Source organism: Crinia signifera, chromosome 2 (genome assembly GCF_055691185.1).
Source record: "Crinia signifera chromosome 2, ASM5569118v1, whole genome shotgun sequence".
In the NCBI taxonomy this organism is placed as follows: Eukaryota; Metazoa; Chordata; class Amphibia; order Anura; family Myobatrachidae; genus Crinia; species Crinia signifera.
The window spans coordinates 229310270-229328084 of record NC_139218.1 but is presented as its reverse complement, the minus strand read 5'-3'; the positions used below and the strand labels follow the sequence as shown (position 1 = coordinate 229328084).

The 17815-nt window shown below is 42.5% G+C and overlaps 1 protein-coding gene across 3 annotated transcripts in view; it reads left to right on the top strand.

The window, feature by feature from the left end:
• Positions 1–17815, top strand: part of DOC2B (double C2 domain beta) — a 590856-nt gene that overhangs the window by 314493 nt on the left and 258548 nt on the right. For all 3 annotated transcript variants that reach the window (XM_083173977.1, XM_083173978.1, XM_083173979.1), the window contains one exon: positions 8494–8603. In XM_083173977.1, the coding sequence (XP_083030103.1) occupies positions 8494–8603 (110 nt within the window). The remainder of the gene's footprint in view (positions 1–8493; positions 8604–17815) is intronic.

The following is a 17815-nucleotide window of genomic DNA, read 5'->3' as shown; positions in this document are numbered from 1 at the left end:
ACATACTGCATCTCTTATGGTGACCAACATGGAACTTAGTCTTGTTGTTAACTAATCAGCCTAAGAATTCCTCCGATATGGTGATCGGTGTCGGTTGGGGAGGGGGACTGTGCCCTCCATTCCCCGTACCGATACTGTTACTGGATGGCGGTTAAGTGCAGCCCTGTTGATCGCTCCTGGATCATTGTTTGGGAGCGATGACAGGACAAGCGCTACGCTGTCTAGCGTTGCCTAGGTGATGGACGCGGTGTCTGGCTACTGCCGTGACCCTCGTCGCGTCACTTCCGGCGGTGCCGCCAATAGTTCCCATGGTGACTGATGCGTGCCTCGGCTTGTTGCCGTGGCTGCGTCACGTCACTTCCGGGACGCGCGGCAACAGGAATAAGGCTCTTGTGATGGCGGTTAACATGCCACGGAAATCCCACGTGTCTATACACAGGTGAGATTACGGTGATACACGCACCGAAACAGCTGTAGAGCTCGAACATGGCATCCTTGCAGTCCTCTTTTTACATGTAAAGTATGGATTTCTGACTCTGCAAATGTACTTCTCTACAAAATTCCTTTCCTGTACTGCAAGTTTGGATTGATGCCTTTTTTCTATATATAAAGTTTTTTCATCTTCTACCTAAAGACTGGTGTGCTTGCTTCTAACTGCTCCTTATACTACCATTTTTGTGGCTTGAGCACCCCCCCTTCAGATTAGGAGTGTGCACAGCAGCTCAGAGGATCCTTTAAACATTTGTATGCAACTGTGGCACCTCAATATTGGACTTTACTTTTGTACATATTTTTTATTTTTTTTACATTTTTGCCTTTTCTTTTTCTGGATTATCGGTTATTTTGTAATTTTTTTTTCATATCATGGAAAGTACCTCTGCTCTATCGGACTCATTGACTGAATTAAAAAGATTTGACAGCAAGGATGTGGATAGGATATTGTTTGCAAACACGGATTCCTTGGCTTTTGATGTTGAGACCCCTAAAGAAATATATGCTGATTTATTCAAATTAAGGAAAAGAAAAGTGGAATTAACACTACATGGCCTGACATTATCACAATATTTCAAAGAAAAGCTAATACCAAGAGGCTTTAGGATTCGAAACCAGCCTACCATAGGTAGAAGTAATGCTAGTTTTTGCAAACAATGGTGCCACATATTAAATGATTGTTCTTTTCAGCTGATGTTGTTAGTGATTGAGCAAGTGAATGCTGATTTAATTATACTTGATCAAGAGATTGATGTGATTGTCAATTCTGGTTTAGATTTGTTAAAAACAGATCCCACTGGTGATTTGACCGTGAAACTTGATGATGCCATTAACTCCTTCCATGCTGAACTTTTGGCTTTTAAAAAAACTAAATACAAGCTGGTAAAGGATGATTATAAAGAGCTTAAAGTGTATGGTTGGGTACATGGTAATGAACAGAGGTACACATGGAGAGACAATGGTAAAAGTAGGAGGAGACGACCTGGGAGAAACAATTTCTCTGAGCTAGACACACAGACATCTGCATCAGATTCTGACCATTCCCAAAAACGGGTTTTTCCAAGGGGGACAGTCACTCGGTCCAAACAAAAGGATCCTCTTGCAGGAGACCTACTAGAAGGGGTAGACGTAAGACGCAGACAAATAGGCAAGAAAGGGAAGGACAAGATGTAGTCTTTAATTTGTCTAATTATACGCTTAATCCTGATGAGGTTAAAGTCCTGACTAAGGGTTTATCCTTTGTCAGGACACATAAACAGAGACCCTTTGAATTTGAGGTCGAGTTTTATCGTTTTTTCAGGTTATTAAAGCTAAAAGACCATTTTGCTAAACACCCACCTATTAACGCTGTGTCCCCTGTACAGTTTAAACCGACCAGTACTTTCGACCCCCCATGTACTAATCCTTCAATAGAAATTTTTGCAAGGCTTGTCAGAACTGAAGTTGCTTCCTTTTTGAGCGCACAAAAGATCTCTTTTTCTAATCTTCCCAAGGAACAAAATCTAGCGTTAGAAACCTTAAAAAATAATACCATGATCACCATCCACCCTGCTGATAAGGGGGGCGGAGTGGTGATACTAAATAGGCTAGATTACATTAATGAGATCAAAAGACAGCTTAATGACACCGTCTGTTATAAACCATTGACATATGACCCAACATACAATTATAAAAAGGAAATTGATTCGGTCATCAACCTTGGGTTACAAAACAGATGGATTGATAAACCAACTGCGTTCTTTTTAACTCAGAACCACCCCAGAATCCCCCTGGACGTCCAATTGTCTCTTCATGTGGATCCTTGTGTCAGCCAATTTCACAGTACGTAGATTTTTGGCTGCAACCCATTGTGCAAAATACCAGCTTTTATTTAAGAGATACTACAGACTTTATCACTAAGCTTAAAGATTTGGGCACGGTGCCAGCATCTTCGATACTTGTCACACTTGATGTGATAAGTCTTTATACGAATATCAGACATGTTGATGGACTCGACGCAGTCAGGAGTCTAGTTACCACCAGTCCCTATTATGTTGGTCCTAATGTTAATTTTTTGCTGCTGCTAATGGAAATAGTTTTAACAAAGAATTATTTTTTGTTTGAAAGCTCCTTTTTTCTGCAATTACAGGGCACGGCCATGGGGTCAAACATGGCCCCAGCCTATGCCAACCTTTATATGCATTTATACGAGAACCAACACATTATGGCTAATAGTTTATTTTCCGAGCATATTCATTTTTATGTTAGGTATATAGACGATTTATTTTTGATTTGGACTGGTGGTGCTAGGCTCCTGACTGAGTTTCTTGACTACTTGAATTCTTTAGCCACCACTATAAGATTCACTATGTCTTTTAGTGAGGTGACGCTCAATTTTCTTGATGTATGCATTACTAATAGGGACGGTGCATTGAGCACCCAGGTGTATAGGAAACCTACCGATAAAAACACTCTGCTTTATTGTGATAGTTTTCATCCAAAGCCATTAAAGACAGGGCTCCCATTGTCACAGTTATTAAGAGTAGTAAGAATTACCTCAGATGTGGATAAATTGTATGATGCTTTACGCTTGATGGGGGATAAATTTATAGAGCGTGGCTATCCGGTTATTGAAATAGATGAAGCCATCAATAAATGCATGGATATGTCACAAGAAACTTCGTTGGCTCCAAAACAGAAAAAATCATCCACTCAGGAGCGCTTACCTTTTATCACAACCTACTCTATTGCCTCTAACAAAATCCGCAATGTGATACTTAAAAATTGGCACATACTACAAACCGACGATATCATGAAGGAATTCTGCAAGGAGGCTCCCTTGTTTTGTTACAAGAAGAGTCAAAATGTAAAGGACATTGTGGCCAAATCAGATCTAGAACCCATGAAGAAATCCACTTGACTATCCCTCATAAAAGGTAGCTTTAAGTGTTCCCGTTGTGTCAATTGTCAGATCATCAAAACTGGAACTCACTTTACGGTTCCTATAACAGCACAGCAATATGAAATAAAACACCATCTTGACTGTGACAGTCGCTACATCATTTATGCGATTATTTGTCCGTGCCCCCGTGTGTATATCGGCAAAACCATCAGGACTCTAAAAGAAAGAAAGAATAGCTATGCATCGTTCTTCAATAAAAAAAGCATATAACATCATTGATTCAAGCACTCCCACTGTTGCAAGGCACTTTGTCCAATGTCAACATCGATTAAGAGATTTCTGCTTTGTCCCTATTGATCATATACCTCCTTTGCGGAGGGGTGGAGATAGAGGAAAGCTTTTGTTACAAAAGGAGAGCTTTTGGATCCATCAGTTGAACTGTCTCTCACCAAATGGACTTAATGAGGATCTGTCGTTTCATTGCTTTCTATGACACGTTTTTTTGAAGTGTTTCTTTGAAGTGTTTTTTTGAAGTGTTTCTTTAAGTGTCTTATGATTAAAATCTTTCCCATTTATTTATTTTTATTTTTTTCATTGATTTATTATTGTATGTAATGCCTTAATTACTCACATGATGTGAATTATTGCAAATATGCCGTTACACCTACTGTTGTATACATACTGCATCTCTTATGGTGACCAACATGGAACTTAGTCTTGTTGTTAACTAATCAGCCTAAGAATTCCTCCGATATGGTGATCGGTGTCGGTTAGGGAGGGGGACTGTGCCCTGGGAGCAGGGCTGACCTCCATTCCCCGTACCGATACTGTTACTGGATGGCGGTTAAGTGCAGCCCTGTTGATCGCTCCTGGATCATTGTTTGGGAGCGATGACAGGACAAGCGCTACGCTGTCTAGCATTGCCTAGGTGATGGACGCGGTGTCTGGCTACTGCCGTGACCCGCGTCGCATCACTTCCGGCGGCGCCGCCAATAGTTCCCATGGTGACTGACGCGTGCCTCGGCTTGTTGCCGTGGCTGCGTCACGTCACTTCCGGGACGCGCGGCAACAGGAATAAGGCTCTTGTGATGGCAGGTAACACGCCACGGAAATCCCACGTGTCTATACACAGGTGAGATTAATTTGCTTCTAATGTTGGTTGCTATAAAGAGGTGCAATGTGTGCCAGTTCAGTGTGCTCCTGATGACGGTGATACACGCACCGAAACAGCTGTAGAGCTCGAACATGGCGTCCTTGCAGTCCTCTTTTTACATGTAAAGTATGGATTTCTGACTCTGCAAATGTACTTCTCTACAAAATTCCTTTCCTGTACTGCAAGTTTGGATTGATGCCTTTTTTCTATATATAAAGTTTTTTCATCTTCTACCTAAAGACTGGTGTGCTTGCTTCTAACTGCTCCTTATATATATATATATATATATATATATATATATATATATATATATATATATATATATATATAGAAAAAGAGACAGGGGCGCTCCATAGTGCGTTATCAAAAGTAAACAGTTTGTATTTCAAGGATTTTCTTCCAGCATTAAAAGCAATGGGTCACGTACCCTAAAAGGTGGTTAACACAACCGCAATGTACATCAGCATAAAATATAACCTCATAGGTGTCGGAGCAGTGCTTGCTCCTTCAGCAACGTTCAGCAACGTCCGTGATAGGCCACACCCCTTATGCGTTTCGTCATCCAAGACGAAGTCAGCAACGTCCACGTCCACGCTAGGCCACACCCCTTACGCGTTTCATCATCCAAGACGAAGTCTTGGATGATGAAACGCGTAAGGGGTGTGGCCTAGCGTGGACGTGGACGTTGCTGAACGTTGCTGAAGGAGCAAGCACAGCTCTGACACCTATGAGGTTATATTTTACGCTGATGTACATTGCGGTTGTGTTAACCGGCTTTTAGGGTACGTGACCCATTGCTTTTAATGCTGGAAAAAAATCATTGTAATAAAAACTGTTTACTTTTGATAACGCACTATGGAGCGCCCCTGTCTCTTTTTCTAGAAATCTTCCACCTGTGAATCCAGGTATTAAGAGGGAGCAGCCGGTCTAATTTACAGACTACAGTGCGGGAAAGAAGCGAAATTTGGGTGATACACCCTATTGGACTATTCTAAGGACTTGCGCACTTCTGTTGGTGTTATATATATATATATATATATATATATATATATATATATATATATATATATATATAGGAAACTGGAGGGGACATCGAGACATACACACTGGGGCCTGGGGGTGACATGATGACACATACTGGGGCCTAAGTGGACATGTGGCATGGTGACACACACTAGGACCAGTGGCGGAACTACCGAGGGTGCAGGGGGTGCAGCTGCTATGGGGCCCGGCGGCTGGGGGGGCCCCATGGACAGCAAGCACTCACCTGCACCGTGACTGTGCTTACATAGTTATTTAATTACTTTATTAAAAAAAATGTCACGGCGCGGGACACTGCTGCCGGGAAAGGAGTGCAAGGAGCGCGCGCAGGGGGGGGGGGTCGCGCTGTGCCGGGCAGAGACGGCCTGGCACTGGGGAACTGCAGCCGTATGCTGGGAGAGAGGACGTGTGGACAGCAGCGCTCACCAGCCTGGCCTGTCCGCTCAATTTACTACCCGGCCACGCCGATTGTTCTTTTTTGTGAGGGCACAGCTGTCAGCGCCGCGGCGACGGTGTAGCAGCACTGATGCCAGCACTTAAATATAGATTCGACCGGCAGCCAATCAGGAGCAGCTGCAGCTGCAGCGGCTGCTTCTGATTGGCTGCCAGGCCGTCAGCACAGTCGAGCACCACTTTTAAAATTCTGATGCTGCAGCACTTTCTCTGGTGCTGTGCTTTTTGTGACATGCACGCGTAGGGTAGCGAGGCGAGCTGCATACCCCGACTCCCCAACACATCAGAAAGGGATCACTGCCACAGATCAGATCTCTATCCCTGATCTGATACACTGCGCTGCAATGCACCCACAGTAATAGATTTAGCATCCGCCGATGCTTCAGCGGCCGCAGAGACTACAGTACTGATGCGTCTGATGATGCCGGGCAACAGCTGACCAACTGTATATGCATATGCAGCCTGCGGCTTACTAGCTTAGTGACTGGCTGGCACGCAGGCTGCATGAAAAAGGAGGCGGGATGAATCGAATATGCGTACATGGAGATGGAGGGTCTTAGACACAGCCGAAGTAGAGGTAAGACAGGCTACAGTATGTCAGGCTAATCTATTATGAATTAAATGTGAACTTCAGGCTCTGAATACTAACACATTATATATATATATATATATATATATATATATATATAGATATAGATGTGTGTGTGTGTGTGTGTGTGTGTGTGTGGTGGGCCACTTGCTTGTGTTGCCCTCCGGGCTTAAAGTAGCCAGCCAGCCCCTGACTGTATGGACATGGACATACAGTCCATGGACTGGCTGACCCCGCTGTACTGTATGGACCTACAGTCTATGTCAGTCAGTAACTGACTTGCTGTTACTGAAGATCTCGGCATCACAAACTCTGCTGCTGAGGTGGGAAGTTCAAATAACAAGTGAACACATAAAGGTGAATGGATGCAGTTGGACTAGAGCAGTGTGTGTACATACTGTGGGACACACGTGTGTCTGTGTGCGCAGTATATATATTAGTGTGGGATATGTGTGTGTGTGTACAGTATATATAGTGTGGGATGTGTGTGTACAGTATATATAGTGTGGGATGTGTGTGTGTGTGTACAGTATATATAGTGTGGGGCATATGTGTGCTTGGGAGCTGTCTGTATGACAAAAGGATAGATATATGCACCTGATTCATAGAAATGTACAAGAACCACTGATTTGTGGGACTGACTGTGGGCATTGCAGTATGTTATATAATGTGTTATGGTCATTGTGGTGTGTCGTGTAATGGGCATGGGGGGGGCCCCATTATAAATTTTGCTATGGGGCCCACAAACTTCTGGTTACGCCTCTGACTAGGACCTGGGGGGGGAAGGGGCATGGTGACATTCATACTGGAAACTTGAGGAGATATGGTTATGCACATACTTGGGCTAGGAGAGCACATGGTGACACATACACTGGGGCCTGGAGAGATAGTGACACCCACATTGGGGCCTGGGGGCACACTGAGACAAACCAACACACACACACACACACACACTAGGGCCTGGGGGCCTTTGTCGACCTTTTTAGTGTGTCAACCTTTGGCTTTTTGACCCAATTTTGGTTGACCTAATGACTGTTGACCTTTGTACTGGAGACCATACAACCACAACCCATTGATTTGTGTAGTGCAGGCTATTATTAACACATTTACATCTTTATTCCATAGTCTCTAAAAATAATAAAGTAGATAACCTCCCTTCTTCTGCTTTTCTTCCACAGGTAACTTGGAATCATACTGCTAATATCCCTGCATAGCACTTAACTTTTATTTGTAATTACTAGTAGGGCAGGATAGGATTGTATATTAGTGGGGGGCTTATTGGATTTTTCCCTATTCACGCTTCGCAGCAAACATATGTGTGTGTGTGTATTTAAATTCATACAGTATTTTGTGTTAGTTACATATATTCGTTCATTTATTAAAGGCCAATACAAACAGCTAATTGAAGAATGAATTAGATTAGTTTGTGCTCTTTTTTGAACTGGTATTCATAATTAGGCATCCATGACAATAAAAAAAATATATGTTTTAGACTGGATGGACGACCTATATTAATAAACACCTGAATTGTCACTTATACTTTTTTTTAAAGAATAATTTTTATTGCAGAACCATACAAAACCGATATTGAGGTACAGAAACTTCTAGCAACATGTATAGTTGTCCAAGTATAGCCCAACAATACAACTTGACAATATATTTAAGTTGCAGTTTTAACATAAATTTAAGAAATTAAAAACCTGGGGGGGGGGGGGGCGAATACTGTGATACTTTAATAAGTGAGTACACAAATCAGTATTTTACTTTAGTTTAAAAAATAGATCAATCAAACCTGAAATGACACAGTTGGATTAAATATTCATTGTATCTTGAAATCCTCATTATTTATTCTACTGTTAATCAATTTCTCTGCTCTTAATCCAGGCAAACAAACTAAGAACAAAGACTTTGAGGAATACACTAAATCCCACGTGGAATGAAACACTAACATATTATGGAATCACAGATGAAGATATGATTCGTAAAACGCTCAGGTAAGCCATGTTGTGCAGAGTAACTGCCTACATTTATAATTACATATATACTGTCCCCAGAGAGTGACTTAGATTAGCGAGCACTACAAAAATCATTTAATGGTCGGCAATATCGAATGATTTCGGAGCCCACGCGCAAGCCTGCTAATGGATGTTTATGCAAAATATATATTCAGAGTGCTGCAGGGAAATTCGGTGAGTAGAGTTTGCATGGCCAGGGACGGGTGTTACATGGCTCGCAAAGCAGCGAACTATTGCTGCTTTGTGAGCCAACCAGAATCAGGGCCTTTGTGTTAAAACAAAATGGTCATGCACACTGCATATTGGACCTAATTCAAACCTAATCGCTCATCTGCAAAACCACCCTGTGTAAATCTGCAAGTGAGTTGTGAAAATATTGCAATCCTGTATCCTATCGCACATCCATGTGATTCACTCACCATTGAATGATTTTCCAAATCTGTCCAAATGTGATTAAGTCTGCTCTTCCGAAACTGGTATCACACACCGCTCTTAAAAAGCCTGCGCATGCCTGTGTTTTTCATTACACTCCCAGAAAATAGCCGGTTATCACCCCCAAATGGTGATTTCATGTCCATCAAGTTGCAAAGGGATCGTAATTAGATTAGATCGTAATTTCTGTATTTCTGTCACTATTTTGGCTCAGAGGAGAGTTACCAATGTTGTTGTGGGTACTTGTGTATTATAGCGGCACCCATCGCATCGCATACCAAAAGGCATACGATGGTATGCGATGCGATATCGCGCGATGTTGTACAATGTCATACAATTTTAAAATTGTATGACATTGTATATGGCATACAATGCGATGCGATTAAAAATTGTATAAGCACCCTAATGGGTGCTTACAATGTTAACTGCACCCCCACATCACCCCCCCACTATAAACGTGAACCCGAAGCGTGGCAAGCGCAGCGAGCCCGCGATGGGCGGCGGTACGCGTCCTACGACCTTTTCATACCCCCACTATCCACTTTGGCGTGGAGTTGAGAATATAAAGTGTGGCGAGCGCAGCGAGCCCCGCGTGGGGACGCGGATACCTGTGAAGCCCGCGAGGTGACGCGGATACCTGTGAAGGTATCAGCGTCCCCTCGCCACGCTTCGGGCTCGGTGGCTCGCTTCGCTCGCCACACTTTATATTCTAAACTCCACACCCACGTGGATAGTGGGGGTATAAAAAGGTCGTAGGATGCGTTCCGCCGCCCCTCGCGGGCTCGCTGTGCTCGCCACGCTTCGGGTTCACGTTTATAGTGGGGAGGTGGTGTGGGAGTGCATTTAACATTGTAAGCATACAATTTTCCATCGTATAGAGGGCAAAGTCGCGTCCAATCGCATCGCATGCCATCGGGTGTATGGCATGCGATGCGATAAAAACATTGTACGACTAACATCGGGGACACCGCTATAATACACAAGTACCTTGTGGTGAACTAGGCGCGTGATATAGGTCGCTTCTCAATTTCCTAGTAGCAGCTGCTTGTTAGTGGTTATAGCGGACCACTAGAATTTAGTACAACAAGAAAAACAAGCAAAGAAGCAGCGCTTGGATATAAACACTAGTTACAATAGGTTATCGGAAAAATATATAACACATTTATTAAAAAGCATTTAAAAAGGAACATATATCATAAGCAATTTGACATGATTTGTAGATTTTAAAAGGTACCCTCACTATTTATATTAAGGCTTGGCTGGCTTAGGAAGTCCTCTTAAAAGGGCTGTATTTTGGGCATAGTTTGTATGATATCTCACCACAGATGAAATGGCCGGGTTTCCAAATATGTCCAATTGTCCTCTCTATGTTGCGGGTGTGCACTCATGGTAAATCGCCGCTGGAGGAATGCCAGGACCTTGTACAAGGTCCTGGCATTCCCTTAGTGGCTATTTACTATCAGTATAATTTGAAATATCAAGAAAAATACCAACACTGATGAAGAGCCCAGAGATCCCAGTATTTGTTTTTTAGTCCAGGTTTATTGCACAGTAAGGTGACATATTTAAGGTGTTCTGGGTTTGGCTGCTCCCTTAGTGCACTCTCCATATTTTTTTATTTTTTGTTCCCTACAAGTATGTACTTAAGTCTCATTGCTATTTCAAAATCATCTTACTTACAAGACCTAAGTTAAATCAAAAGTTTTATTCATGATGTCTTCCATGTTTTTAATGTTTTAAGTGCATGCCAAAATGTTCAGGTACATTATGTATTGTAGGGTCTGCCAGGGCCGAAACTAGGTGTTTCGGCGCCCGGGTCAGCAGTCATTTGGACGCCCCCCCCCCCCCCCCCCACAAAAAAAAAAAAATCACTGCCTTGGGGTCAGGCAGCGGGGGTCCGGGGACTGGAGAAGGTTAACTCCGGCTCCTAGAGCTGCCGGGCGGTGGGCGGGAGGCAGATTTTGAAAAGACTTGCCGGACGCTGATTGGCTGAATTCAGCCAATCAGCGTCCGGCAAGTCTTTTCAAAATCATCAGCGCTTCCCGTTCCCGCCGCCAGGCAAATAGCGAGCGGCTGTGTATGTGAAAGCTGCCGCTACACCAGTCCCTGGACCCCCGCTGCCAACATACCTGTGTGTAGCGTCCAAGGGTCCAGGGACTGGTGTAGCGGCAGCCTTCACTCACTCCGTCTCCTAGCGCTATCTGCCTGGCGGCGGGAAGCGCTGATGACTTTGAAAAGACTTGCCGGACGCTGATTGGCTGAATTCAGCCAATCAGCATCCGGCAAGTCTTTTCAAAACCTGCCTCCCGCCCACAGTCCGGCAGTGCTAGGAGCCGGAGTTAACCCACCAGTCCCTGGGACCCCGCTAGGACCTGGCGTTAACCCACCAGTCCCCGGACCCCCGCTGCTCATCCCAGGGACCACGCTGCAGGGACACCAAACTAGCGCCCCCACCCTCCAGCGCCCGGTGCGCGTGACCCCCTAGCCCCCCCCCCCCCCCTAGTTACGGCCATGGGGTCTGCTTAAAACATTGCAATACATATTTTTTTGTTTAAAACATTTTTACTTTTGTTATAACAATATTTACAGTGTATTGTTAGTGTTAATGTTTTGCTGCTACAGTTTCAGCTTTGATCAACATGATACATTTGTACATGCTTTTACTATTATTATTATTATTATTATTATTATTATTATATTAGAAGCATTATTATACAATATTTTGTTTTATTTTCTATAAAGTCTAAATGTAGATTTCAATACTGTACACTGATTACCAGATAGGAATACAACTGCAAACAAATGGAGAGAGTCAAAGCTGCATTAAGAGCCTAATTGGTCTGGAGCTAAATCTGTTCAAGGGCCTATATACACTATATGCCCCAGTGTTTGTTTGTTTAAATATATATATATAAAATCAAATAAATTGCATAAATGTGTAAAATAGGAATGCAGTTTTAATACTTATGATTTATGGCCAACCAGGTGGTCAGGTGGTGGCTGTCAGGGGATCATTATTCTGTCATGATGTTGGGTCTATTTTTATGTGGAGGCCTGGAGCAGTTCTGTAACTAGACATTTTGGTGCCCTGTGCCAGAAAAGGCAATTGGTCCCCCCATACCCAAATTAGGGCCAGTGTGCGCCGAAAGCCTGCATCAAAAATTTAGAGGCGAGACTTCATGGGGAAGGCCAGTGGCCACATAACAGTACCAGTTCACATTACACCATACAGTAGTGTCCGTTATTCACATTACACCACACTGCTTGCAGTTACAACCTTAGCAGGCGGCGGCTTGGTTGGTGTAAACAGCGAGGTCCCCATACATTGAGCCACCAGACACCACATATAGGGCAATGGTGGATGGCAGGAGAGTGGAGCTGCCAGATGGTGCAACCACAGTGCAAACGCGCTGTGGGCAATGCAACACTAACACACAGCTACAGCTCTATCCGCCCCATTGATAATCTGGCCTGGAGAGGGGGGACCATACTCTAAAGGTTCACTGCTTGAATATGACCAATGTTATTACAGATGTTACACTGAGGCCAAACTATAAGTATGGATAAAATAGATACTACTACTTTACATGCAAACGAGATACGTCTTTGTGAAAATTGATTTTTTTTTAATTCTCAGTATTGCCGTATATTTTAAACTAATCAGGATAGAAGAATCTCTTGTTATAGTAAAATACTAATCTACTGTATAGTTAACTACCCATTGTTCTGTTATATACTGCACTGTAAGCCGATTTGTCCTGTAGGCTTCTAGTCATTCTTGTGCAGTGATGTCACATATAGAATGTATACTCTCATATAAGTGAAAAAAAAATATTACAAAGTATACGTCATAAGATAATATCAACAGTTGTATCCCTTTCATGGTGCGCCTTTCAGTTATTTTCTTCCTTGCTATACAATGTTCAAGATGGCTTTAGACAGCTCCATGCTTAAGGGTAAACAAATCTCTCTGGGGATAGCAGTGTATGCCAAGTGAAATTCAGAGTATGCATAAATAGTAAACATTGCAAATACAGGACAGACATTCACTTTGTGATCTGTCTAGGTTTTTATGTCTCATGAAAAATGCAGCAGCTTTTTATCACAACTGTCAATCGTTTATTCGTTGTGAGTCTGGCTTGTTTATTAATCTTGTCATGTGCATAGCATTGATGGTTTAAGGGAAGCTTTTAAGGGAACTAGGTGCACATGTAATATATGTTTTCTTTCCCTCTAATCTTTCTACAAGATATAATTCATTACAGTGTCAGATGTAACATGTATTACTGTCCTCTCTGGCAGGAAAGGGGTCAGAAAGAGTGGTTTTCAATTTTGTCGAGATTAATCGAATCCATATTTTGTTGATTTCATCTACTTTCTTATACTTTTTTCCATTATTATCACAATCATTGACAGCTCTGCAAGATAACCTTTCGTATTATATTATATTGAATAATTGATGTGTAAATAGTTTTTAGTGAAAACCTGCCTAGTGCTAATATTAATGTTTTTAAAGATTGTTCTGCAGGTGCATTTAGGGCTACGGCCTGCTTATCAGTTAGAAAAACATGTAGTTATGTGACTAACCGTTGTTTGCATTTAAAATACATGTATTATCCATTATACTGGTACAATGCTAACCTGAAATGCAAATACCATAGTTACCATTTAGAATACAAATATATTAGCAGCATTCAGAGACTATATAAAAGTATGCAGTTTTTGTTTAGCTCTCAATGTATAGAATAGTAGGACTCATGTATACGCACGCTCCCTATATGCCACACTTTGCAATGAGACTAGCATGCGACCACCTCTCTTTGATTTCAATGGGAGCCAGTTGTGATTCATATGCCGTATGCAGTAACTCACTATACCCAACAAAGCTGTAACACAACAGCTGCCGAATTGAAAGTGGGTGTGGCCACACGGGGAATCTATTTTCCTTCAGGGCCTTGATCAATATCCCGGAGACAAAGCTGCCTGCAGTGCCAGCTCTTCATCTATGACAGGAGCCGAGTGATGTAGAAGAGTATAATACTGCAGCACCCAGCGCCTGTCACCGCCAGGGCCAGATTTCACACTAGGCTAATTGCAGAAGGGGGGAGCTGCGAATCTCAAGAGGACGGGGGGGGGTGTTGCGGGGGAGCTGCAAATCCTGGGAGGTGGGCCGTGTGGGGGAGGGGGGTAGCAATCGCAAGAGAGGAGTGCTCTCTCTCTCCAACTTTACCTTCTCTCTGTGCTCCCTCTCTCTGCATTCTCTCATTCTCTGTGCACCCTCTCTCTGCATTCTCTCTTTCTCTCTCTGTGCGCCCTCTCTCTGCATTCTCTCTTTCTCTCTCTGTGCGCCCTCTCTATCTCTGTGTGCTCCCTGTCTCTCTCTGTTCTGCGCTCTCTCTGCGCTCCCTCTCTCTTTCTCTCTCTGTGCAACCTCTCACTGCACTCCCTCTCTCTCAGTGCTCCATCTTTCACTGTGATCACTCTATCTCTCTCTCTGTGCACTCTCTTTGCACTCTCTCGGTCTGTGCTCTCTCTCTGTGCTCCCTTTCTTTTTCCCTCCATCCCTTTCTTTTTTTCTCTCTCTCCCTCCCTTTTTCTCCCTCTTTCGCCCCTTTCTCTTGCTCTCTTTCCCTTTCTTAATCTCTCTCCCTCCTTTTCTCTCTCTCCTTATTATAGAAAAGGTTGGGGGATAGGAAAAAATGTGGTGCCTAGGGACGGCCTGACACTTAAATCTGGCACTGGTCACTGCAGATGAGTCAGCACTTTGGTTTCAGCCCTTTTGAGGGTGATACCTGGGCACATGCCGCACCCTGCTAGTGCCTGTAACCACTGTATCTCCGACAATGTCAAGACCAAAACAATTATTTTTGTAGCATTAGAGGCAATTGTAGTATTGTATTAAAAAGATTAAGTGGAAATGATATGAGGGAGGAGGAAGTTTGCGGAGTTACTCTACTCATAAACTCAATAACAGTGTTTTTCTAGGTTTTGCCAAAAAGCAAATGGTATCTCTGATTCCATCCAATTGTAGTAAAGGACAAAGCATTGTACTGTAATATAAGCTTGAATAAGCTGTGCTCTCTTGTCTCTGTTACTATATCTGTTTCCAGCTATCCTCCTGTGCAGCCCTATATCATACTCACAGTCATGCACAGGGTGACCGCCAGAGTGTCTCCCTGCATGAAAATTCAAAGGACCCGTTGGCGGTTCCAGGAGACCTCACCACTTGCAGGATAGGTAACGAGGGACCCTCTCCCTGTGGAGCAACGGTGCGCCGGTCAGTCGGCTGGTCTCCAGACACGGGGCAGAGGTCCTTCGGTTCACTTATTTATTTATTTATTGTTCAATCATTGTACATTTTAGTGTTATCTGCCGATTCTCCCCTGCACGCAGCCGAGGTATCTTTGATCCTCGGAAACGGCAGTGTTTAAGTGGTAAAACTTTGTAACAATTTAATTAATGATTACTGTTGCACACACGCTACATTCTTCCTCCCTCCTGAGTGCCAAACTCGCGGGGTCCCGCAGAGACACCTAAAAGGGTGTCAGCTCATATATATTCTTTTGCTGAACTCTGTGAGGGTGCGTGCTTTGGCATTTAGGATAATCCAATCAAGCTCCACAATTACTGTTATACACTATAGCTTAAAAACCTTAGCTCTAGACCAATGTATTATCTGGCTCTATGAATGGCTTTTCAATCTTGCTAAATTATATTAGGGGCGCTGTTTGGTTTGAACTAGTGCATGTGCAGTGACTCTGGTTCTGGTTTTTGTTTGTGCTCTTGCCTCCACTACACAGCATCTGTGAAACAGCATTTGAGGTGCGTGTAAGTTACTGAGGACAGGCTGCAGGCATAGGTGCATTAACAATCAGCATCGCATTTAATCAGCATATGTGAAGCAACTCTGGTTCTGGTTTTTGTTTGTGCTCCTTCCTTTATTGCACTGCATCCAAAAAGAGCACATTAGGTGTGTATGTACTATCCAGCTCTATGAATGGCTTTTGAATCTTGCTAAGTATATCAGTGCTGTTCTGCTTGAACCAGTGTATGTGTAGTGACTTTGGTTTTGGTTCTTGTTTGTGCCCTTCCCTCCATTTCACAGCATCTGATAAAAAGCTTTTGGGGTGCGTGTGAGGGATTGAGGATAGACTGCAGGCATGGTGCATTAACAACTAGCATCGCATTTAACCAACACATGTGAAGTCACTTTGGTTCTGGTTTTTGTTTGTGCTCCTTTCCTTTATTGCACTGCATCCGAAAAGAGCACATGAGGTGTGTGTAAATCATTGAAGATAAACTGCAGGCATAGGCGCATCAACAATTAGCATCGCATAAAAACCCAGTAGCCCTTCAAAAATAGCCACTCTTATTCGAGTTAGGATAATTAACCTAATAAACTCTTCTACCAGTAAGTAAAAGATTTGTTACAATGTGTGACAGCAGGTCTGCCACATAGCTAGATTTGTTGCCATCTTAAAATTGTATTAGATGACAGTCAAGGGATTTTTCTTGCAACTAAAAAGCAGAACACTATGTACATATGTAAATAATATTGATAAAAATTGTTATATTTGGTATGTGTATTTGCCATTATTTGTCTACCTTTTGAAATTTTGAGTTACGCTGACCAATGATTATAATCCTCATCTCAAAATTAATTGAGACTATATTGACATTGCCTCTTGGTTAAAGGCACTAAGGATATATGACGGTCAGCTCTCATACTTACAACAGATGGGCATTTGCGCATATCAATTTGACTTAAATCCTGCAAAGAGTTAATAAATCACCAGAATAAAATAACTATAAAATTAATCAGTAACTTTTGTTACTATTTTAAAACACTCAGCAAATATTTAGAAAAAAGCACAATAAAAAAACTATATTCCTTAAAAAAATCTTTATTGAACAACTTTTGTGATTAAGATATTAAGAGTGCACCCCACCCGAGTTTCTTTCCCTTTTGTTTTTCCTGTTAAACTTATACTCTACTCGGGGGTGCACCACTGACCATTACAGAAGCCAGGCCAAGGCTATTGCCATAAGCCGGTATGTAATGCTAACTCTAGGAATTATTCTTTAAATTAGTCAGTTAAATATCTTTAATCCAACATCTACACTTCTATCTCACTTGAATTATTCAACCCCACCTAGTGCAGACTTCCCTCCATCTCTTTCTTCTAACTATTAGAAAGTGCATAGTCTGTGCCCTTTGTAAGTATGTAGATATTGCTACTCCAGTACGATAATGTACCATGTTAATATCCAAAAAGTGGAAAATACACTATAGTCCAGTGCAGTATAGTGTAACATTGTAATATATAATTAAAGTGCATAGTCTTGATCCTGATCCCTGGAGGAAGGGGTAGGCTCTCAGCCAGTGGGATCCACCAAGGGTACTCTCCTGTACTCCTGTGGGAATGAATGTCCCTAAAAGCTTCTGCCACTGGGCATGCACATTGGTTCTGTTCCGATCCTTATACAGCATGTTGTGGCTGCAGCACTAGTAAAGTTGTATTACTTAATAATACTATTGGGTTATTGATTTAGGCCAATGACTAGGCCAGGAAGGCGTTTTCTGGGCAACTGATGACTTCTGTACAACATTGGACCGTTAGGTAGCTTTCTTCTTATTGCCTTAACCCTGTTGAGAATGTGGTTCAATATATCACATATTCCTTTACTATAACATATATCCATTATTTAAAATAATAACTTGCAATAACTAAAAACTACTAATGCTTTACTTTTACCAT